The 23535-nt window shown below is 59.4% G+C and overlaps 1 protein-coding gene across 2 annotated transcripts in view; it reads right to left on the bottom strand.

The window, feature by feature from the left end:
* Positions 1 to 240: 240 nt before the first annotated feature.
* Positions 241 to 23535, bottom strand: part of MPRIP (myosin phosphatase Rho interacting protein) — a gene marked incomplete at its 5' end in the record, with an annotated part of 127437 nt that continues 104142 nt past the window's right edge. The window contains 11 exons of one of the 2 annotated variants that reach the window (XM_079724697.1): positions 241 to 926; positions 4784 to 4869; positions 5906 to 6068; positions 6570 to 6656; positions 7254 to 7373; positions 8242 to 8401; positions 9519 to 9636; positions 10302 to 10449; positions 13215 to 16943; positions 19724 to 19840; positions 21407 to 21965. In XM_079724697.1, the coding sequence (XP_079580823.1) occupies positions 855 to 926; positions 4784 to 4869; positions 5906 to 6068; positions 6570 to 6656; positions 7254 to 7373; positions 8242 to 8401; positions 9519 to 9636; positions 10302 to 10449; positions 13215 to 16943; positions 19724 to 19840; positions 21407 to 21965 (5359 nt within the window). In that variant the 3' untranslated portion in view covers positions 241 to 854. The remainder of the gene's footprint in view (positions 927 to 4783; positions 4870 to 5905; positions 6069 to 6569; positions 6657 to 7253; positions 7374 to 8241; positions 8402 to 9518; positions 9637 to 10301; positions 10450 to 13214; positions 16944 to 19723; positions 19841 to 21406; positions 21966 to 23535) is intronic. The other variant, XM_079724698.1, reaches the window with a different exon arrangement.

Genomic DNA, 23535 nt, shown 5'->3' with positions numbered 1-23535 from the left:
GAACTGAAGGAGACTTAGGAGCACGTCACGAATGGCCAGATCTCATCTGGTTCCAACATCTGCTCTAACCTTCTCAACTTAACACAGGGTGTCCTGTCAACCGTATTCTCTGAGGGAAAAGTCTCTACATTATTTGTGATCACAGTCTGAAACCACAGGCTGCAGGTCAGCACCTACTGAGTATGAAAGGGTTCCTGGTGACCAAGAAAGAAGCGAGCGTAGGAAGGAATGAGAGGGGCCTGGTTTTGTGCAAGATTTAATAAAAAACAAACAAAAATAGGAATGGCTGCTTTCAACATTTTCCAGGTTGTGAAAGGTTTACCACGAGTATCTGGGGTGTGGTTCTAAGTGGCATTAGTGGAACAAATACAAAATGCTGTCCTCCTCTGAAGCCCAAAGGTGGTACATCCAAGGTTCTAGGCCACGCTCCCCCCCCCCCCGCCGCAGGCTACCAGCTGTCAGCACTGGGACCGCAGCACACGCCTCCACGCCTCGTGGCCGGTTTTCTCCCAGGGACCCGCCCGGGCCCTGACCCCACCGCACACTGGGCGAGACAGAGCTAGCTTATCGCAGGCTGCTGGGCCTTAATACTGACATGAGCGCGGGGGTGACGGGGGAGAGCCGCATGCGCTTGGGCGCTCGGCCCCTCGTCTGGGCTGGTCGTAGAAAACCACGGGGAAAAGCTTCGGTAAACACAACGGGGAGTGATGTGAGCACCCACAGACCGGTCTCTCATGCATCCATACCACAGTTACTGAGGACGGTAACAACGATAACGGTAACATAAATCGAAGGTACAGACGAAGGCGGTGGCCGCGAGCCAGGGAGGGTGCGTCTGAGCCGCATGGGAGCAGCTAGTCGCGCTCCAGGTCCCTGGACTCAAAGAGCTTCAGGCGATCTTGCACCGTCAGGCCTTCCTTCAGACTCTGGTGGAGAAACAGACAGGCCGTTAGCCGGCGGCCCTGCTTGGCACGGGCAGCAGTCCGGCGAGAGGCGCGCCTCGGGACTCCCGGAGGGTTAGTGGGCGTGCTAGAAGGGCCATGACCCCCAAGGTGGTGTTACTAAATGAGAAGAAGAAACAAGACCAATGCTGAGCTTAGGGCTCTCTCGACAAGCAGGGATCAGACCAATGGGGCCAGGAGAGGAGACCCTGCCGAGAACATGAAGGTGCCCGCTATGTCCGCATCCACGTCTGGTCTCTCGCGGCCGCACGCTAGCAGCACCTGCTGCACCGATCACAAACCCTGCTGGACTCTCTCACTGCCCCGGGGATTTGGGAACGTGGCGGTGGGAACATGTCTGTTTACTGAGACCCTGAGAACGGCAGCCCATCCGTGTTCACGTGGGACCTCGGCGAAGGTGGGGGACAGAGGATTTCCTGCTTTACTCTGGGAGGCTCTTCACAGAGGCTTAATTTCTGGATGAGACAAGGAGCATCGCCTCAGAGCACGACTGGGAACGAAGGTGCCTCGCTGCCATCGGGTCTGCGTGGCAAGTCCAGGCTTCACCGAGGCTGTGGAACCGGGGCCAGCCCACAATCATTAGGTGAGACCGAGCCCAGCCTCCACCTCAGAGCAGACCCGCTTCCCCTGGGGCCCCAGCTTCACCCAGGACAGCTCTGCTTGCCTGTATTTTTAATTTAGATGCCACTGGTCAGAGGAAGAGGACAAATCCACGTTCCATGCTGACATCCATTAACGTACACAACTGCCTCACGTGCTCTTGGGACTCTTTTCCCAAGTGCGCCTGCTTCAGGTCAGGGCTGCCATCTACACGGCCGCTGTCTACACAGCAGCCAGTCTCGTCCAGGGGCTGGGCCCCGTCACCCGCCACACTGCACTGCTCTAGCTGGGGACTTCCCCTTGGGTGGCAGCAAACCACCACCACTGAGTCCTGAGGGACAGGGGTTTTCCCTCCGTGCGCCATCACACACACTTGGTGATCATCCCTGCTGTGCAGCCGCTCAGCACAGCTGTGAGGGCAGAGCCTGAGCAGACCCCGTGCTGCCCCGCACACCCAGCATCTCTGTGACCCCACGCTCAAGACGACCAGGCGGGGGCCTCCGTGAGGACCCCGGGAAACGTCCTCTCTGGTCTCCATCCCAGAAAAGCCCAGCTGCTCTTAGGCAACGAGCTTTCTGACGTGATGGGGGCTGAGCCTTTCTATCCTTCTGAGGGAGGCAGGTACAGAGACAACACACGTGAAAGATAGACATCTGTATACATCAGACCCTGTATCAAAAAGCACCAGCGATAGGTTGTTTTTGGGCAAGTTAGTTCCCGTCTTCCGGTGGGAGGTGCGACGGTTTCCAAATACAACCAGGAAAAAGGGCAGCACAGAGCTGTGCAAGTGTCTGTTGACAGCACGTTACAGGCACAGCATCACGGCTGGTGTCCCCAAGGATGGACCATAAGGGCCCCAGGTCCTCCTTGGGCCAGCAGGGCTGTCCCTTCACACCGAGAGCATTGCTCTTACGTCGCACACTTGCCAAACTCGGACTCAAACAGGACTGTGGGAAACCCTGCTCCTGGGCTTCTCCCCACACTCACCTGGGTCCCGGCCTTGCAGAGAGCCGCAGGCAGACCCTCGTGGTGTGCCTGGCCGTTTCCTCCCTTGTTCCCGGCCTCTGCTTTAGCAAGCTCCTGGCCAGCGCAGAAGCTGCCATCTACACGGCAGCACGTGTGCGCCAGCACATCTCATGGCCAAAGGCCCTTACTGACAGAGGTCTTTCCACTGGCCCTTTGTCCAGAGCCCAAAGTACTGTGCAGCTTTTGGGATCTTAGTTCCCCGACCAAGGATTGAACCCAGGCCCCAACAGTGAGAGCGCCAAGTCCTAACCACTGGACCACCAGGGGATTCCTTCAAAGCACTTTTATTTCCCTCCTCCGACACATGGTCCGCCTGACGGGGCGGGCTTGCTGGAGCAAGGCTTCCCTGGAAGAGCCCTAGCAGAAGTGTTTGTCATTTACAGGCAAAAGGCCCAAAGCACTCATGGTGAACTTGCAGCAGCTACAGTTCAGCCTCAGACAGAAGTAAAATCCTCAACAAGAAAACCATAAACCAAGAACACTAAACAGAATGTTTTTCATGTTTAAAGAAAAAAGCCCGAACTAAGTTTTTTTTTTTTTTTTTTTTTTTTTTTTTTTTTGTGGTATGCGGGCCTCTCACTGTTGTGGCCTCTCCCGTTGCGGAGCACAGGCTCCGGATGCGCAGGCTCAGCAGCCATGGCTCACGGGCCCAGCCGCTCCGCGGCATATGGGATCCTCCCAGACCGGGGCACGAACCCGTATCCCCTGCATCGGCAGGCGGACTCTCAACCACTGCGCCACCAGGGAGGCCCCCGAACTAAGTTTTGAATAGGCCTAAACTGTTTCTGGTGATAAGTGAGCCAGGACTGTAGGGAAATAAACATATTAAGTGCAAACTATGTGGATTTCCTTCCGTAAACTCTCCCTAAACCAAACCCCTCAGCCCGCAAGTGAGCCGGGCGCACCTGCCAGCGTCCTGTTCTGAGCCCTTCCTGCTGCCCTCAACTTCCTTATCAGAGGATCAACGAGATCAGGTCAGCCGAGCTGATGAACCCCCTAGGGAATGAGTGACTGTGTGCCCCGGATGCCTGGGCCTCGTGGGAGTCGGGAGCGTCCAGGCAGGGTCGGGGTCAGACGGCCTGACGTTCCTGAGCCAGCGCTCAGCCCCTGCTTCCTGTCTTGGAGGCACGCAGGGTCCTCGGGGCTGGCAAACGCTCAGCCCCAAGCGCTCGCAGTTATCTTGCTCTACTGAGTGGTTCCCGGAGCTGCGTGCACGAGGTATCAGCTCCCTGGCTTGCTGGGCTCGGGCCTCCTGGGCCTGTTAACAGGGCGGGGGGGGCGCGGGGCAGGGGTACTTCAGCAGTGGGTGGCTCTGTCAAGTCTGCTTCCCGATGGAGGGCAGCGGTGCCCCCAGAGAATGTGAGCGCACAAACCATTCGACATGCATGTGACAGGGCCGAGACGCTGGCCCCACGGGCAGCCCACCAAGCTGGGGGGAACTCCCCTCTGTTAAGAGGTTACAGTGCAGTTAACTCCCCAGAACAGGTTAAGAAACTTCATGTGGATCGTGTATGTGCCGGCCGGAGCAGGAGGAATGAAAGTGACCGGAAAACAAGGAGCTCGCTATGGAGGTGTGAGCAGTGTGCATGCAGGTAGCACCCCCTCGAGGGCGGCGGGCGGGTGGGTGGTGGTGAGAGTGGTTTACCTACACGACAAGGGCCCGGGAAGCGGGTCGTTTCAGTTATCCCATGAGACCTGCTCAATTACGGACTGTCGGGGGAAAGAGCAGAAAACAAAAGACACACACACAATAAATCTGAAATGCAACATGCTGGTCACCCCCACCCTCCAACCCACCTTCCCAGAGAGGGGCACGCGGGGGCGGAGGGCACACGCTGAGGGCTGGCAGGTACACGCTGGGGGGGAAGGGGCGCGGGCAGCTTTGTCTCTCGAAGGCAGCCGGCGTCAGCATGAACTAGGGACGTGCATGGAGCAGTCCAGGTGGGGCAGGACTGACCCAGCAGGGCGCCGGTCTGAGGGGATTCACCCGAGCCCTGCTTGCTGTGGGCCTGGCCCTCCGCTGTCACTGGCAGGAGATGGTCCCACTGCTGGGCGAGGGACACACTCAGTGCAAAGCCCCTGGAACTGGCCCAGCAGGCTAAGCGCGTGGGGCCAGTGAGTTCTGGGACCCTGGGGACCCTCTGCTGCGGCCCTAGGTGGGCTCTACATACACAGGGGCTGGACCCCAGACTCACCTTGGACCTGATGCTTCTGAGCTGTCGGCTGACACAGGATCTGTCTTTCTTCAAGAAGTCAGGGTTGCTTTTAGACTTCATTATATCTGAGAAGACAAGCAGACCCAGTGCCTGTTTTGTAAACCCCCTGGGAACAGACTTGGGTTTGAAGGCTTCCAAGGCTTATCATCCTCACCCACACGTGAGACGTTTCCTTCAACAACCCACAAGAATCCCAAACAAAGAACTGTAAAACACGAGACCCTTGGAACAGCTCCGGGCGCTGGGAGACCTGGAGGAGGCACGCAAGGCCCTGGGGCAGGCTCCTCCGGTGTGCTGGCCGCAGCACCGCTGTCCCTGGGCTGCTGGGCACACCTGCCGCCCTCCTCCTCCTGAGAGCCCCGGGCTGCTCAGGGTTTTTAACTTTCCACACTTATAGCGCTCTCCCTCACTTGCTGAGAGCTGTGCAGTGACCTCACGGTTCAGCCCCTCACCGTGGAGGCAGAGCCAGCTCTGTGCTCCTGTGCGTTCAGAAGGGTCACAGGCTGCACGTGCTCACTCCTAACCCTAAATCTGCTGGCCGCCAGACTCCTCCTCGGAAGCAGCCAGTGTCACCAACCCGTCCCTGGTCTGATTTGAGCTTCGCTGCACATGGCCTGCCTGCCTTCGGGAAGACCTGTAACGTGCCCGCCCAGCAGCGATGCAAACTGGTGAGGAGGGATCCTTGCCCGCCGAGAGGAAGCGGGTAGTGAGCCAGGGCATCTTCAGTAGGCAGCATCCCCCCATCCCCTCCTCCCATAGCTTTTTGCAGATTTTATGGTAAAACCCCAGGATCAAGAACCAGCGAGAGCTGCTTACAGAAGGAGTGAATTGTTCAGGAAAAAGGGAAACACAGCCGGCTGTCACTGTAAACACACACCCCGAGGTATGACTGTCCCTCAGGGCAACGAGCACAGCATCAGAGGAGAAGGGCTTCCCAACCAGGAGGGCTCGAGAGCCGGGCGCCTGCCACCCGCCAGCCGTTCCCTACCAGGAAGTGAGTCTGACACAGAAAAGGACTCCTCTGCTTGAATCAAGCGCCAGCACCTCCACGACTAAATCACGGTGAGTTACTGAGTCAGAATCCAGAGCTGGAGGACTCACCGTATCCAGACACGGGGGTGTTTTCCGGTGACTTTTCACCCAGTGCTTCGGTCGCGGCTTTCAGCTGCTCCTTCAGCCTGCTGATGTCACAGTCGGCTTTCGCCCTCACGATGCTGAGCTCTGTGTAGATGTCCTTGTACTTGTCACTAGCGTACTTCTTGTCCTTGGGGATAGAAGGGCAAAGAGCAGTTACAGCCAGGCTGGGTGGCCCGTCCTCCTGGGGCCAGAGCGCTTCGGGGGTGACTGGGGACGGGCCGGCAGCAGAGAAGGCAGGTCAACCCCCGCCTTCCAGAGGCAGAAACTGGACACAGAGTGAAACAGGCATGGCAGGGCCCCGGGCTATAGCCAGGCTGGCGCCGCCTTGAGCCCCAAGGACCTCCGTGTGGCTTCAGGCTGGAAAACCCCTGTGTCTTGGATCCCCTAAGTGACTTGGCCTCCAGAAGCGCCCGCAGCAGACAACAGTGTGCTTGGGTCTCGGGTCCCTGCCCCAGCACGTAGCGGGCACGGGGACGGCCCCTTGTTCCTGCCGCGCCCGCCTGCAGACTGCCATTCTTCTCGGGGAAGTGAAATCTACTTCAGAGCTGCTACATGTGACTCTGGACATGGGTGGCCCCGCCCCACCCGGAGCCCATCCCCCAGGTCCACGGGTGGGGACGTGCGTTACCCGCAGCGCTGTCTGTAGCTCATCCTTGAGGGAGCTGATCTCCTGTTTCAGGTACTGAATTTCTGATTCCTTGACCCGCAATAAGACCTAGAAAGAGAGAGAAATTGGAGACTCACATTCAGGAGCAGAGGGCCTGCCAGGGCCTCGAAAGCGAAGGCTGAGCCACACGGAGGACTCGCCTCCACACGCCGGTGGGCAGGCGGCTTTCTCCCTGTCCTTGTCAGGAGGAAATGGCCGTGACCCCTCCTGACCCGAGAGCCTCGTCCTCAGCCCGGGAGCTCCTGGCACAGAGCCCAGGAAGGGGTCCTGCAGAGACCTCAGGTCAGCCTCCCATCATTTAGGAAGAGATGCTTTCATGAAATTTTAATTGAATGGGGAAAAATCTAAGTGCTTTCATAAAAGAACACGTTATACATAAGAAGCAATCATTCTGACTTAAAATGAATCTTCTAGTTGGTCAGTGTTTGTGACATGGTAGAACAGAGGGGTGGAGGGCAGGTGAGTGAGGATGGGTTAAAGGTCCCTGCGGCCTCGTGAGGGGTCCCACGCTGCCTGGCAGCTAATTCTTCTCTTTTGCATCCTGGCATGACTCAGGTCTTTCCAGGTTCTCCCCCTCTTGCTGTCCATAAGCTAGGGGCTTGTATGGTGTGAGCTGGTAAAGAGGGACCTGGCTCTGAGCCATACCTCTAACTCATAGGCGTCCTTGCCCTGCGTGAGAGGTGAACCAGCAGCCTCACCACCGGCGTCCCCGGTCAGCAGCGTCCGTAGCCGTGAGATTTCAGCAGCCAGGCGGTTGTTCAGCTCCTGGGGGACAGCAACACAGCCAAACAGGGTGCTCTACAGAGCCGTTTGGCTGTGGACACAGGGCGCGGCCAGGGTAGCATGTAGCACGGGAGGCCTGCAGCGGTGCCTGTGCACGGTGGCATCTCAGAGTCAGTGTGGACACCCTTGCCAAAGCCATTTACACGGCCTAATGCGTTTGTGGAACTGCAGCTGCAGGATCCATGCTCCTCAGCCCCTTTCTGTCACTGTGACTAGTGTTAATCAGTTCCAGGGTTTGTGCCCCTGAGTTTCTGCAGGATCAGGACCTCCTGCCACCCTCACCACTCGCTTTCTGTACCTTCTTTCCAGCTAGCAGGTGGTCGTCTTAGGCCACCGCAGTGACCAAGCAGGACCAGTCCTGCTGGAGTATCCCCCCGATATGGGCAGCTGTGGGCCCACAGAGGCCTCGAGCCTGGGCCAGGCCAATGTGGCTGTCTCTTCAGTGCCGGGGGAGGACGAGGGGTCTTGTACCCACAGAGAAGCTTTTTTCAAACTAGACCTACCTTGAGGTGTTCCATTAGCCAGGATTTTAAATGTACCTCAGTTTTCTAAGGAGCAGGCACATTTTAAGAGAATAATCTGACAGAATCAAATGTGAGCAGTGTATGGTCTTGACTGGGAGGTGTTTAAACACAGTCCCAGCCGTGGGGACGGGAGACCTGGACCCGTGCTGCCCAGCAACAACGGAGGAAGAACAGAACAGACATCTCGGAGCCTCCAGACCCCAAGGCCAGCAGCCGGCTGTGGAGCAGGAGGGCTCAGCTCCAGCAGCTGCAGGGAGCTCCTGTCCACACCCCGGTGACCTCAGACGTCAGGAGATGCCTGCACATGGGGCCCCAGTGCGGCGCACCTGGTTGTGGGCGTTGAGCTCCTGGTTCTCACGCTGGCACTGCCGCAGGGCCTGCCGCTCGGCCTCCAGCGCCTGGGCCAGGTGGGCGTTCTCCAGGCACTTCTGCGAGTACTGCTCGGAGAGGACCTCCAGCTCGCGCTGCACAGACTGCAGCTCCTCCCTGGGGAGAGGGCACTGCTCACTCCTCTGCCCTCGCCCCGGGGCCCAGGCCTCTAAGAAGCTCAGAGTTCCCTTCGCGAAGCCTCAAGGACGCCGAGACCCACACAGCGGAGCGACCGCGAGCAGAGCCCTGCACCTTGTGGTCTCGAGTGGCCATGCAGCTCGGCGGCTCCGTCCCTGTGCTCTTACCAGCAGTCGAACAGCCCCCACGGGCGGAACTCCTCTCCCAGGGTCAGGAGAGGCCTCACCCACGCACCCCAAAACACGCTGTGTCAGAGAGAGATCAGACCTGGGACCGTTTCTAGCACTGTGCCAACTCGATCCACGTTCAGAAAACCAAAGCCTCGTGACGTCGTTCTCGGCCACCCTGGACTTGAGAAGGGCTGGTACTGTGGAACCGACACCCCCTCCAGCCGAGGTGAGCTGCTCCCGGCCTCCTGCCTACCCACCTGCGCCCTGACTGCACTACACGGGAGCCTGGGAGAGGGGAGAAACCCTGACTCTGCGCGTTGCGGAGCCCCATGAAGGCTGGCTCTGCATGGCCCCCGCAGCAGCCAGTCGAGGGGCTCCGAGTGGTGTGAGTTCCACTGAGGGCAAAACTAAAGAGTGGCCGTACTGGTGAACGCTCCCCATTCCCTTGCCTCTGCAAGGAGAACTGGCGCACGCACTTCTTAAAATGTAGGGGTCGTGGCCACTTCTGCCATGCACAGCCACAGAGCATCTGTGTCATGCACTACACCACGTCCCCTCCCCACGAACTCCTGAAGCAGCAGCAGCTGATGGACAGAAGGAATCTGGGGTAGCCTCTGAGGTCGGCCCTGAAGATCCGACAGTATTGATAAAATCTCTGCCGCGTCTTATTCTTTACGTTTTAGTAACTGGTTCCTGTTTGACTCAGTAACAGGAGCCCACTTGGGCCACGAGAGCAGTGGCTTGCTGACCCCAGGACGGTGCTGGGCCCCTCAGGAAGGAGGCTCTGAGCAGCCTCAGTGCCCACAGGCCTCCACCTGCACCATCCTGGGGACCCGAGTCTCTGCGGCTCTTACGGGGAAGGTGCTGCCCTGCCCCCGAAGGACCTCCCTCCGGCCCGGCCACAAGGGCCACCTCCACTGACTCACAGGTACTGCCGCTGTAGGGCATCGATGTCCGCGTTGACACTGCTGATCTGGGACCGCTGGCTCTTCTCCAGCTCCCGCTCCATCTCCTCACGGTGGGCATTCTTCATGGCTTCGATGGCTGTGGACAGGACGTGGCCCTCAGCACCCACGGGCTTGGGAGGTGAGACCGACAGGAAGGTGGGATGTCCCCCCACTGCTAACACCAGCCCACTGGCAGTTGGGCCGGGAGGATTCCCGGGGAACTCCCCCACGAAAGGGATGCAGGTGTGTTTTTTTCTTGATGTTAACAGAAAACCAAACTGATTCAATAAATGTCAATGTTAAATCCAAGTATGAGTTTGTAGGACAAGCAGGCTTTCAGGCTGGGCCTGTTTTCTTAGTGCCAAAATCAAAAGCACCGCAGGATAGTTACATGAACGGAGGGGACACAGGCCAACGGCCCAGAGCTCAGTCCGGATGCTCTGGGCTCTGACGGACCGAGGGCCATGGGTAGAGGTGTCCACTGCCAGAGAAGTGCCAGCAGACGGGCCGATGAGACCAGGGCAGCCCCTCACGAGCACCAGGTGTGCCGGCGGCCACGGAAAGCAGGAGTGCTGGCGCGGGGCTCCGAGCTCTCAAAGGGCTCCTCAAACCAGCCTTTCCCCCAAGAGAATTGTCAAAGAATTCTCGTGCGTAACAAGGCTTCAATCTCAGCCGAAAGGCGGCGAGGCCAGTCGCTGCTCAGAGCTGTGCGTTCAGCTCAGGGAGACCCCGCTGCCCGTCCCCGGGGTTAGCGGCTCCCACCTGAGATGGTGGCCGCGGTCTCCTCAGCTAGGAGGCGGTCTTTCTCCTCCCGCAGTTTCTCCAGTTCCCGCTGGTGCTGCCTCTGCAGGTCTTCTATCTTCTTCTGGTGTGTTTCTTCCATGGCTGCAAACCCTCGCTCGCACGTGGCCTGCAAGGTGCACAAGAGGCTTTACTGACTTTTCTTCTATTTACTGAACAGACCTCAGCCCTGCCCTCCAGGCTCCTGGCACAGAGGAGGTGCTCTCTCTCGAGCTGAGCCCCGTGCCAGCTGTCTGGAGACTCACTCTGCTCCTGCGTGTTTTATGCTCCCAGAGCATTTAGAAAAGGGTGCCGGATTTCTGTGGTTGTTGTGCATCCCATTTCTCTGTAGAAAGAGTTGGTATCGCGGGCAGGAAAAGGCCACGGTGGAATTTAAAATAGCCAATCCTGGACCTTTATGGACCGACAGGAGTGGGGAGGACAGAGTGAACGGGCAGAGGCTGGCCGCGCCTGGTCTGAGTTTCACAGCCAGACACGCTCAGCACCGCCACACACTGGGCATCAAGCACAGTCATGAACAGTCATGTCTTTGTCAGCTGCACGGAGCCAAGGCCATCTTGTGAGTGACGGGTAGCGGATAGCCCAGTGCACGGAGCCAGGGGGCCCAGCCCTGCTGGCCGCCCTCACTGGGTCACTGAACCTCTCAGGTGTCCACTGAGGAAGTTAGGCTAGGGTGTACGACTTTTCCTTTGGAAGGAGTACAAAGAGGGGGCACTAATTAACGAGTGCCTCTGCTAACTGTACCGAGACCCACGACGGAAGAGCTGCTCTCCAAACCTGTCCGTGCCTCGCTGCAGCCTGGCTTGGTGTTTGACCTAGACATGGGTGTGGGGAAGGACACAGGCATGACCTAAGAAGGGCTCAGACCACCCCACACCCCCTCACTGTGTAGTAACCCAGGCCTGGCTTATCAGTTGGTCTCGTCGATGGGGTGGGTATGAGAGGTGGTCTGTGTAGCTGTTCTGTGCGTGGAGGCACATTTCTTGTCTAAATCCCTTGCAAGATCTGTTTCAAAGTAGGGATCGCGCCTTTCACTGATCCTTAAAAACTGGAAGAATGTGGCCATGTTAATTCCAAATCCAGGTATGGGTGGGATCCCCCTCCCAATCCTGTACTTGCACGTGGATCAAGAAAGGGTACCAAGAAATCCAGCCTCCGTGTGCGGGCACCTCTCTCAGCCCCCATGGTGACTGAGAGGCCCTTCTGAGACTCTCCAGTCAGTATTTTTCAAACTCACGGTCAGAGTCTGGACTTCCCTGCGACAGATTTGCTTCACTGGGGAAGTGGTCTTAAGTGCTGTTCGCCACTCACTGGGCATTTCTTCTCGCAAGGGCTTCACCTGGAAGCTGCTGTCTCCTCTCACTGCCCTCACACCCCGGGACACTGGAGGGTCCTAGCGCTGCCCTCTCGCACCCTGTGGTTCAACGTGGACTCTTGGGTAACACACAGCTGCGAGGCCTTAGTTTGATTTGAGGGCTTTAGAATAAAGATAAGGATCAAAATTCTTCCTACAGAAACACTAAGGTGTCTTTAAAGACTGGCTGCTTCCTCGGAGAGTATATGTGTTTAAAAAACAATCTAATTTTTAAGCCAGTAATCCCTGGGATCAATCAAAGTTCCTTGGCAACCACTGTGCAGAGTCGTGAGAAAAAGCACCAGCCTTCAGCTATCAGAAGAGGGGCCCTCAGGCCAAGACCACAGTCTTCCTGACCTGGGCAAAAATCTGCACAAGTAACAGCTGTCAGCCGGGCCCCAAGAGAGTGGTTTGGTTGTAATTTCTGCGTGTCTCACAGGGCCCAACAAGAATAGGCACAGGACAGAGGACGCCGCCCACAGCAGGCAGCATCCAAGCCCAGTCTGCATCACCGCTGGGGCAGAGCCTGCCCCCAGTGTCAGCCCAGGGCTTTCCTCCCTCCCGGGTTCGTGCCGATGGGCATGAGAGCCAGTCTGGGCCTTGTCTAAGTTTCCTGCTGCGCAGATGCGCTGGGTGTTGTGGGAAGCGGCCGGGAAGTTACTTTCAGCGTGGCACTGGTATGCACTGGCTGCACAGGGACTGTGTGGCACTTTCCAGCAGCCCTTGAAGCTTCCTTGGGATCCAGAATGGCCTTCAAAAGGTTTGGACTGACTTGGGAAAAAAGCAGTGGAAATGGCCTGGCAGGCACTAACGGCCCGCCTGCTTGTCGCAGCAGTGCCGGGCCGCCCTCAGTACTGGACGCAGTGCCGGCTCACAGCTGGAGGACGGGGCTGGGGATGGAGGGCACAGGAGGAGCCTGGCGTCTACTGGATGCAGCTCAAGGGGTGGCAACAAGCCCGAGAGGATGAGGCCCAGAGCCCAGGCTGCCCTGACGGCTCCACACAGCCCAACCAACGCCCCAGGGCCCGAAACGTCACCTTGATGGGCCAGGGCCTGGGAATCCTGTCTACCAAGGTGGGTGTGAAATGGGGTGGGGGTGTGGTGGGAAGGTCACTTCTCAAAACCCCTGGAGCAAATAAGGCTGTGCTCCCTGTAAGAGCAGCCGTTCCCACGCAGGGTTCCCACCAGACGTCTGTCCCCACAGAACTGGGGCGGGGAGTGGCCCTCAACACCCTACTGCAAACGTTCTAGCCTTTGCGAAGCCCAACTCTGCTCTCCTGGGACAGCAGGAAGGAGAGGACCCTCCCCAGATCCAGGTCTGCACAGCCTGGAGGCGGGGGCAGTGGGGAGCTTCCCCACCACCCTGCCTCGCCAGGCCCTGCTGGGACACCACTGCAGCCAGTGGGAGGGCAAGCGGGGAACAGCCCATCAGCTCCTTCTGCTGTCCGGTGACTTGGAGCCAAGAACTGTGTCCCAGCTCCGCCTGCACTGGACGCCCCCCGACCGCTCTGCTTCGAAACCTTGAGGCTCTCAAAGTCCCTCTGGCGCTCTTCCCGCAGTAAGGCCGCGCCACCCGCCAGGTCCTTGTGCTCCAGCGCTTCCCGCAGGACGTCCACCTGGGCCTCCAACTCCTGGATGCGCCCCTTCAGCCCCGTCACGGAGTCGGCCTCCCCCTCAGCTGGCCGGCTGGAGGACGGGGGTCCGCGGGCTGGTGGGGTGGCAGGGGGCCGCCCCTGGTAGTGGTGCAGGGTCTCCTGCAGGCACCGCAGCATCTGAGAGTAGTGCTCCTGCAGGGCCCGCAGCTCCTCCTCATGGATGGCCTGCAGCTCCCTGATCTTGAGCTGGAACTTGTCCTCCAGGGTCTGCACCTGGTCCACAGGTGGCCTCTCCAGGTCATGCCTGTCCCCGGCCAAGGCATCCAGCTGGCTCAGGACCCTGCCGCGCGCAGCCTGCGGCGCACCCTCCGCCCGGCTCGGCCGCTCCCCTGTGTAGCCAACCTTCCACTCCTCAAACCACCCTCGTGGGGCAGCCAGGCTCTCGCTGCGCTCACTCTGCCCCTCTTGCAGATGCCTCTGCTGCTGGCCCAGCTGGGCGACCTTGGTCTTGAGCTCCGCGTTCTCCCGTTCAACGATGGCGATCAGCTCCAGGTACTCGCTCTTCTGCTTGCGGAGAAGCCCCTCGTACTCCTCCCTCAGGGCCCCCACGGCGTGCTCGTGCTCCTGACAGGAGGCCCCCCCACCCGACCAGGACTCCCTGTAGCCTCGGAGCTCCTTTTCATACTCCAGCCGGATCCTGCAGGCTGTGTAACACACCTGAGCCTGAATAATCGCATCTTGAACTAATAAGGAAGAGTACTGGCCGAGGCCTCCTAGACAAGCGCTACGGGAGAGATGCCGGGATGCCTGGAGAAGCTTCTGACAGTCTCGCACCGCCTCCACAGAGAGGAGTGAGGTTAAAGTGGCGGAGATCTCTCCCAAGAGACTGGCCTTATCTTTAAGCTGCAGGGCGAGCTCTTCCTGAATAGCAACCAAGGCCCCAGAGCTCTGGCTGGACAAGGGACAGAGAGCCTGCGAGCCAGCTGGGTCCTGATGACTCGGTGCTTCTTCCGGCGGGCTCCCAGTCCAGGACACCTGGACACCATCTCCGGCACCTGCTGGAAGCTGGAGGGTTTCCGAGACCTGCAGCATCACTCTCTCGAAGTCGGGTGTCTGGTAGGCCCCTAGGATCTCCCCCAGCATGCGCTTGTGCTGCTGCAGGGCTGCCTGTGTCCCCTGGAGGGTCTCCTGGATGCTCTGCAGCCTGCGGTGGAGGGACCCCCTCACCGAATGCACGGCAAGGCTGAGCTCCGCCCTGACCCACGTGGCGTCAGCCAGGGCAGGGGCCGGGGCTGGCGGGGCACTCGGCCGCCCACCTCCTGAGGCACTGGCTGCCTCTCCGCCCAGCGTCTCCAGGTGCCGACTCAGGGACTCGACCTGGCTCCAGAATTCTCCATCCACCAGCACTTTCTTGGCCCAGGCATCCACTGGGGCCCCAGGACAGGCCACAGCACTTTCGGACTCCAGCGGCCACTTTCCGGACCGAGAGATCTCTAGGAGCACGTGCGAGATGTCTGAGGTTGTGTTTTTCAATGAGTCTGCTATCTGGTCTATCAGCGTGGCTTCCAGAGCTATCTGATCAGAAAGGAGCTGGAGCTGCTCCTGGTCGCTCAGCTCCGGCAGGTGTGGTGGCTGCCGTGAGGTCCCTTTCTCTTCCTCCAAGAAACCCGCCTCCCCTGTGGGGGCCGGCTGGTGACACAGGGCCTGGATGGCACCGACCAGCAAGCTCTCCACGCTGGCCAGGAGCCCCGCCCCTGCGTCACCCGGCAGAGACCGCAGCTGTTCTCGGCAGCTTTCCAGGCAAGCCAGGGCCTGGCTGTTTTTCACCTGGAAGTCACCGAGCTCCTCGACGTGGTTCTCAACCACCTCCGCCCTCGCCTGTCTCTCCTGCTCCAGCTGGGAGGCCAGCGTGGCGACCTGGAGCAGGCTGGCACGGAGCTGCTCGCGCAGCCGCGCCTCGGTGCCAGCCCACTGCTGGTGCAGAGCGAGCAGGGCCTCCTGGCTCTGGCCCTGCTGGCTCTCCAGCTTCACCGTCACATCTTTGAGCTTCTCCTCGGTGACGTAGAGCTTGGTCTCCAGGGAGTGGATGATGGACAGGTAGGTGTCCGAGTCGCTGGTCGCTGGGAGTGAGCTGGGGGTGGCCTCCAACGACATGCTTTCCTCCGAGGGCGAGCGGTCCTGACTGGTGTCAGAGGACGTGCTGCTGGTCCAGGTCCTCTCAGACCCGTCAGGGTGGGTGTACTTTTGGCACTGGATTGTGGAGAACCGGATTCTTTGCCTCTTAAGGCCGGGTGCTCCCTGGTCGGGTTTTGAGGTGCTCTGCAGGTGCCCCTCGCTTTCGGACACTTCCGATCTTGGGGGCACTGGGCTCTTTTCTCTCCTGGGGCTGCTGTCCCTGTGCTCCTCCCCCAGGGCAGCCCGGAGCTGTGGGCCCGAACGTGCGACGCCGTCCTCCTCCTCGGCTTCTTCCAAGGAGCTCCGTGGCTCCTCAGCGTCCTCTGAGGACTCCTTGGCAAACTGCCTTTCGGTCTCTTCCTTTGCCTGGAGCTTCACTTCTGTTTCCTCTAAGCTGCTCCCCAAGGCAGTCATCTTAACCAGCACATCCTGGAGATCTCGCTCTTTCCGCGCCAGCGCCTTCTCGTGCGCGTCCTGGATGCGCCTCAGCTCCTCCTCCTTCTCCCGGAGCCGCGTGTGCGCGCCCTGGAGCTGGCTGGCCACCCTCCTGTAGGAGTGCTCCAGGCTTTGATAGTCAGCCTCCCTCCCCTGCAGCTTCTCCTGAAGCGCAGCCACGTCCTCGTCGGACAAGGCGACGCGGCCCATCAGCTCTTGGAAGCGCTGCCGGATCAGGTCCCGCTCGTCTCGGAGGCTCTGGACGTGCTCGGCCAGCTTCTGGATGCTGGCCTCCTTCATCTCCAGCTGCTCCTCCAGCCGGTGCACCACCTCGCTGCCCTCAGACTTGGCGCTCAGCTTCTCCTTCTGCAGGACCTCCATCTGCTGCTCGTGGTCCTGGAGCCGGTCCTCGAAGGCGCTGGCCCTGTCCTCCGCCTCCTTCAGGCTCTGCAGAAGCTCCCGCTTCTCCCGCTCACAGCTCCCCAGCAGCAGCTCGTAGTTCCTCTGCAGCTTCTCCTCCATCAGCCTCTGGGCCCGCTCGCTGGCGCTGAGCTGCTGGCTGAGGTCGGCGATGCGCTCCTGCAGCCTCTGCACCTCCTTCTGCCGGTCCCGCTGCAGCGCCTGCTGCCTCTCCAGGTCCCGCAGCTCCTGTGTCCTCCCCAGCAGCAGGGCCTCCGCGCTCTGGAGCTTCTGCTCACTGGCACGCAGCTGGGCGCTGAGCGCGGCTTCGCTGTGCTGCCGCTCCTCCAGCTGCTCGCGGACCTTGTCTTTCTCCAGCTTCAGCTCGCCCTGCAGCTTGGCCAGCGCCTGCTCCTTGATGGTGAGCTCAGCGGCGGCGTTGCCGAGCCGCGCCTGGAGGCTCCGGACCTCGGCCTCGTGGTGCCGGATCGCGTCCTTGGCCTCCCCGTAGCTGCGCTTCAGGGCCTGGATCTGCCGCGTGATGAGCTCCTGGCGCTGGCACTGGGCCTCCAGCTCGCCGTGCAGATCCTGGTTGACTCTGTGGAGCCTCTGCCAGGCGCCGGACGGGGAGGCAGCCACTTCAGTCTTAAAAAAACCGATGGAATACGGGTTAGTAACCCTCGGCCTCCCAGTCCTGAGTGTCACACCTCTGGCCAGGGTCAACCACAGGAAGGCTCCGTGGTTTATCCTCTGCACAATTTTGTTTTCATTTAAAAAAAAGAAAAGCAACTAACAAATCGTCTCTTTTTTTTTTGGTAAGTAGCTGCTTCCAGGTAAACAGAAAACATGGACATTAACATCAAAACAGCTCTAACCGAATAGCTTCTAGGAGAAATAAACCAAACAAAACTGAATAATGGAGCACACTGAGAAGCAAAACGAAGACTGAGGGACAAGAGACTCCAGCAAGAGGGACGGGCAGGAGCAGAGCAAAGCACCCGTTTGTTTGTTTTGCAAAACAAAAGGCGCACAGCTCTAGACCACAAACCCCACCAAAGCGCAGGACCGGTGACGAGGCCACTTCCTTCTGGGACAGGGGAGAAGGAAGGGAGGCACCGCTGGCGGATGTCAGCGAGGTGACATCCGAAACATTTTCCTGGGGGAGGTGGAGCCCGTCCTCTACAGTAACAGGAAGAACTAATCTCTACCTGCAAGAAGACAAAACGAAGGGGAAAACGCAAACCGTGGAGTAAAATATGAGTTAACAAAACAGACAAACCTTTGTGGCATTCAAAATAAGAAAGTGAAGCATGCAGAAAATAAAACACAATTCAAACAAAACTCCCCAAACCAAAAGGCATGCAGAATAGACAGAACTAATTAACGCAGGAAAAAAAAACAAGAACATGAAAGGAGTGAGAACAGCTCAGCCTAAGAACTGGCCTGCCTGTGGCTCCCTCCAGGTGTGCTGGTGGGGAAGCCACAGATGTGACACTCAGTTACGGCAAGTTAGACACTCCGCGTCCACACCCTGCCAGCTCCTCCCGGCCATCAGCACAGAGCCCACCCCCAGCTGCTGATCCTTCTCACCCCTAACCCCAAAGCCCCTTGCTCATTCAGACTTTTGATTATAAGAATTTTCAAAGCACATAGGGAGGTTAAAAGTAAACTGTCCTTTGACCTGGCGGGGAGGTGTTAACGTGTCAGCTGACGGACGGGCTTCAGTGCGGGTTCATGCAATCGTCCAGGTCAGACATGGGACAGGGTAGTAATGTTCAAACTCTGCTGCCAGGATCTTTACCACCTGGTGTGAAATGAGTGTGTGTAGGATGGCGGCCCAACCAGGGTTTAAAAAGATGCTTCCCAAACCTGCGGGGTCTGCAGAGATGACTCAGAAAGCCCCAGAGTGAGACATGCAGGAAAGAGGGGTGCCCCCCACCACCAGGTTCCGGTACCTCAGAGTCTGAACTGGGCATGGCGACAACTATGGTTGAAGGGCTAAGGAGGAAGGTCCAGGGGACACGGGGTGCCCAGGCAAAGCTGGGGGGGAAAGGAAGGCAGAAGAAACGTGCCACAAAAAGGACATGGAGAGAGGCAGGAGGGCAGACTCCGCCCAGAAGATCCACTCGGACTAAGGAAGCCAGTGTGTTGCAGTCTGGAAATGCTGATGCAAAAACTTATCACAGAGATTCTGGGTCCTTGAGAGTCGGAAGAGCCCTCAGGGACGAAGTCTAGGTCTACACAGGCAAGGAGGCTGATGCTGCAGGGGAGGGGGCACCGCGGGTTCTGGTCAGTGCCGGACCCTGACTTGAATGCTGTGCCTTCAGCCTTGGCCAAGAGCTCGAGTTCTCCGTCCCATCGCCCTGTCTTGCTTTCCCCCCCGGCACCCGTCTGTCAATCACCTCTCCCCACTGCACAATGGCTGAGGGGGCAGGAGAGTGTTGTTTTATACCCCAGAACTACAGCAGGGCCTGAAACGCTGCAGAAGAGTTGGCTCACACCGGCCTGCTCCATCCAGGTGACCTCCTGCCTGGCAGGATGCCTGTGGCATGCCCACTGCTGCCTGGGGGGGTGGCACTCTGGCACAGAGGCCTCTGCAGGAAGATGCTAGGTTTGGACTCTCAGCTCAGGACTCAGGCTGCTGCCCTCCCTCCCCTCCACACCACTGGGCAGGTTGGCTCACGGCTGGGCAGCCATGTTTCCACCTCAAACTTCAGCCTAGGCAGAAAGTAAGAAATGGGGCCACTAGGCTAGTGGTAACAGTCCCAGGCTGCCCTGTAGGTGTGGTACAGACACGGTCAGGGGCAGGGAACCAGTTCTAGCTCTGCCGTGGGCTTGGCCATAAGGAGGCATGTGGCTGTTACTGAGGTTCTTAAATTTGTAAAATGGGACTAATGCTGCCATTGTGAAAAAAGTTAGAAACAACATGCAAACGTGATTTTTTTTTTTTTTCCCGGTACGCGGGCCTCTCACTGTTGTGGCCTCTCCCGTTGCGGAGCACAGGCTCCGGATGCGCAGGCTCAGCGGCCATGGCTCACGGGCCCAGCCGCTCCGCGGCATATGGGATCCTCCCGGACCGGGGCACGAACCCGCATCCCCTGCATCGGCAGGCGGACTCTCAACCACTGTGCCACCAGGGAGGCCCCAAACATGTGATATTGATAATATATATATATTGGACTCTTTGGGAGCCAAAGACTACTATTGAAAACATCTTAAAAACCCTTCGACGTAAAGGGCTCAGGCAGATCCTCCAGCTTGTTGCACGAGGAGGAGACCCAGGCAGCCCACTACCCAGGGAGCCCGCTCCAGTGGCACAGGAGTCCAGAGGCCTGGCGCTCGGTTTTGCACGTTCTAGCCTGCCTGGGTCCTGCACACTGAAGCCCGAGGGCGCCTGGAGGGCCGTGGCGGCCCCTCAGCCCTACCTGCAGCACATAGCCCTCCCGGGCGCTCTGCTCCCGGCCCAGAGCCACCCTCAGCTGGTCCTGCAGCAGCCGGTTCTGCTCTAGAAGGTCTGAGGCCTCCTTCTGGCTCTGCTCCAACTGTTGGCAAAAAGACACACGTTTTTAAGCAAAATGGCAGTAACAGGAGCAGCAGCACAGCACAGGCGCTCGGTGGTGTGCCCGATTCCAGCTGGGCTGGAGCTCAGTGGTGCCTCCGAGGGCCTTGCAGGCGGCCACACCTGGGTGGATGTGCTCGTCGGGTCTTCACCCAAGGTTCCAGCTCAAGCTGTGAATCGACCTGGGCACCCACATAAGCTCCACACCTGCTTGAGGATCCACCAGGTGTACACCCTACCAGGAAATGAGGACTTCGTGCCCCTGTCAGAGGGAAGACTGCCCACTGGGTCCTCTGGGTATCCTCAGCGTGGCCAAGCACGCCCGTGCTGCCCCAGGGCAGGCCTCACGCCAGGCTCTACCTTGGCTCTGGAGAAACCCTGTTTGACCATTTGGATACAATGGATTTCATATAAAATTCTGTTTGTGAGAAGGGGTCCTCAAGAATTGAGCTGCTTCACACTCTTGCTGTCAATGGCTGTGAATCCAGCTGTCACCCATCTGCCCCTTTCCGGAACGTTACCTACGTGTCCTCAGCTGCTGGGCTGTGGCAAGCAGGGAGCTGGGTGTGCAGCAGACTATGCTGACCGGCATGCGGACCTTGGTTTTCAGACCTTGCTGTCTGAAACAAACTTGGTCCAGTGTGTGGCCTGTTGACTTGCAGGCCCGTTTTCACTGTTTAGAGCAACGTGAGTTTGAACTGTTACTTTTCCGCATCTTGCCTCTATTACGGTATTAACGGGCGTAGAAAATGGAAAAAAATCCAAGTGTTGATGCTAGTGATATGTCAGCCTCGTGAATCTAACCAAATAAGAAGAGGATGAGAAGTGAAGGCAGGCCAAAGTGGCCAATCTGTGATTTAGTTAGCCACTGAAGTCAAGTGCATACATGAATCGCATCCTTGAGGACTCCTGAAAGGCAGGTGTAACTCCACCTCCTTGGCTGTGGCACCTCTGTTCAGACTCACAAATCTACGGCCCAGCTTTTGCAGATTTGACTTCTGGGTGCTTCCTCATGAAGGGAAATGTCACGTTACAAGTGCAGGGACCGCTCACCCACCTCTGCATCTGGAGGAGGCTCATGCCAGGCTCACCAGCAGGCCCGTCCTGCCCCCCAATACCTAGAATCAGCCCCACCTCCTGCTGCCTGCCCTGCACCCGTCAGGTCTCACTGAGAGTCGCAGGGCTGCCTAGTCCAGATGGAAAGCTAACTCTGTTCACGTGCCTCTTCTGCCCCAAGCCTCTAGTGCGTGGCAGAAGCAGGGCAGATGGGGCCCCACCTGGCCTGCAGCCCACCCGCCTCATCTCTCGCACTTCTGGCTCTCAGCGTCAGCACCACTCCTCTGGTCTCCAGAAGGGCCCGGTGCCCTCCCTGCCACCCCCCACCCCAGCATGCCTCAGGCCTGCACTGCACTCGGCGGGGAGGGGGGAGGGGGGGCTATTGCACGTCTGTCTGCCTGAGGGCCTGCAAGCCCCTGGGGCGGGTTAGGCACAGCGGGTGCGGGGAAGGTGGCTGCAAGGAGCTGCCCCACCTGTGCCGCCCGACCATTACCTCCTTCTCCAGCACAGAGGTCAGCTCGGGAGTGGACAGTCGGTCGCTTCCATCCTCAGAGGAGGACAAGTGCAGGGGGGCGATGGGCACTTGCTTCTCCTCCCGGAGAGGGGTGGTCTCCACCTGATGCCACCGCTGCTCGATCTCCACGTGCACGTTCTGGGTCCTGAGGTCGGCGGTCGCGGGTGGACCTGGGCCCCGGTCGACCTCCATGCGCAGGGCCGGGTCGTCGATGCTAGGCCCGTCGGCCGCGTCCACTGCCCCAAAGCGCTTGCGCCGTTCCTCCCGCCGCCGTGCACGCTCCCTCTCTAGCTCGCCGGGCTCCGCCTCGGGCCGTGGGGTGGCAGGCCCCGGGGCGCCGGCTCTCTCCTGGGCCAGGGCCTGCTGGATGGGGCGGAACTCAGCCCAGTCGAAGGTCTTGGAGCGGCCCTCCCGCCTGCGCTCACGGGCCCGGCTCCGCTTCTGCTCGGGGTCTGGCTCCCCGGGCTCCCCGTCCTGCTTCTCCCGCAGCCTCGTCTCCGAGGGGGAGCTGCTCCGGTCTTTGCCCTGCGGCAGCGAGCTGAGGCGGGGGAGATAGCTGGTCAGGTGGGGCTCCTGGCGACAGGGCCCAGCTCCCTGCCGTCACCACATGCCTTTTTCTACACGGCTGTGGCTCCCGCAAGGAATGGGGAGACTCTGCCTTTACCCACTGACACGTCTGTGGAGGGAACCCCAAGTGGCACCGAGTGGTGACGGCAGAAAAGGAGCCGCAGACAACGGCCCAGAGGTTTCCCGCAGGATGATACTGGGGGGGGCGGGGCGCGAGCCCCGTCAGGCTGCGCCGCGCACTTGCCACACGCACACAAGGCCACGTGGGAGGTAGACCCCATGGCACGTGGGCACTGGGCCGGCGGTGACGGAACAAGCGAGACCAACAACCGCTTCCCTCACTTCCCTCGAAAGGCTCATGGGTTTTAATAAGCAGGTAAGTAGCACGGTCAGGTCTGTGTTTTAAAAAAAAAACACTCTGGGTGGCTGGCGTGACAGACTGATCAGAGTGATGGCCCTGGGACCACCTGTGGGCCAGTGAGCTCGATGGCCCAGGTGGCGCCCACGAGCCGGCACCAGACAGGGGCTCACTGAACAGGACTTGAGAGGACTTGGCGGCCCACCCGGGGCAGAGGTGAGCAGGAAGCAGGACACTCGAGGGCACCTCCGCCTGCCCAGCAGCTGGATGCGCCTCCCCACACCTGCCCCACAGCGGAGGTCCCCGGGCAGGGTGCTGTAAGGCACTGGTCGTGGCCATCCAAGGCAGAGGTCTCTGGGCTCCAAGGACAAGAGCCTGCGACCCTGGCCTGAGCCAAGTGGCCTCTGGTCCCGCCCAAGCCCTCAGAACAGGGTGGGAAGCCCCCCAGCGCGGTGAGGGCTGGACCTTGGGGGCTCCAGGGAACACCTGTGTTTAAATGGTGGCCAAAGAGAAGGGAGCCTGCAGAAGAGGCATCCTCCCTGTCCCGGGAGGCGGCCCTGGGAGCTTCCAAGTCAAGACCACACGCTTGCACACAGTTTCTCCAGAACGGACCTTTTCAACAACGCCACTGAACTGAGAGGTGGCCCAGGCCTCGGACTGCACAAGCCATTAGGATGACACAACAAGCTGGAGCCGCCACTATCCCCGGGAGAGGAAGCCCGTGCGACTCCACACCAGACTTGGGGGGGCCGCGGCGTGCAGCTCGAACCCACACTCCTGATATCTGTAACCGTTTCCAATAACTTTCCCGGGACGTGGCCTTATTGCACTAAAAAAATCCATCTTTTCCTCAAAGTATAAAAGCCCACACGGAACAAACTGGGTGAGGCAAGCACCTCGGCTGTGAGGCAGCTGACCCTGGAGTACACTGCTCGTCAGGAGGACGCTGTCCCCATGGGGTGCGGCCCCAACACGGAGGGGAGGCGCCTCTCCCAAGCCATGTGTTGCCTGAGCGCGTCCTTCCTGCCCTGAGGCCAGAGCCACACACCTGCGACATCCCAAGGCTGACGAACCCCAGCCGGGCCCCGACCCGCTGCACGCAGCCTCCTCGAAGTGCCCGGAAAGAGCTTTGGTCTCTGCTCCTGGTCTTAGAGACTCAGGAACAACCAAGTATTCTGTTCGT

This window comes from Hyperoodon ampullatus, assembly GCF_949752795.1.
Source record: "Hyperoodon ampullatus genome assembly, chromosome: 19".
Lineage (NCBI taxonomy): Eukaryota > Metazoa > Chordata > Mammalia > Artiodactyla > Ziphiidae > Hyperoodon > Hyperoodon ampullatus.
Note: the sequence above shows the minus strand (reverse complement) of the source record. Positions and strands in the feature narration are given on the sequence as shown.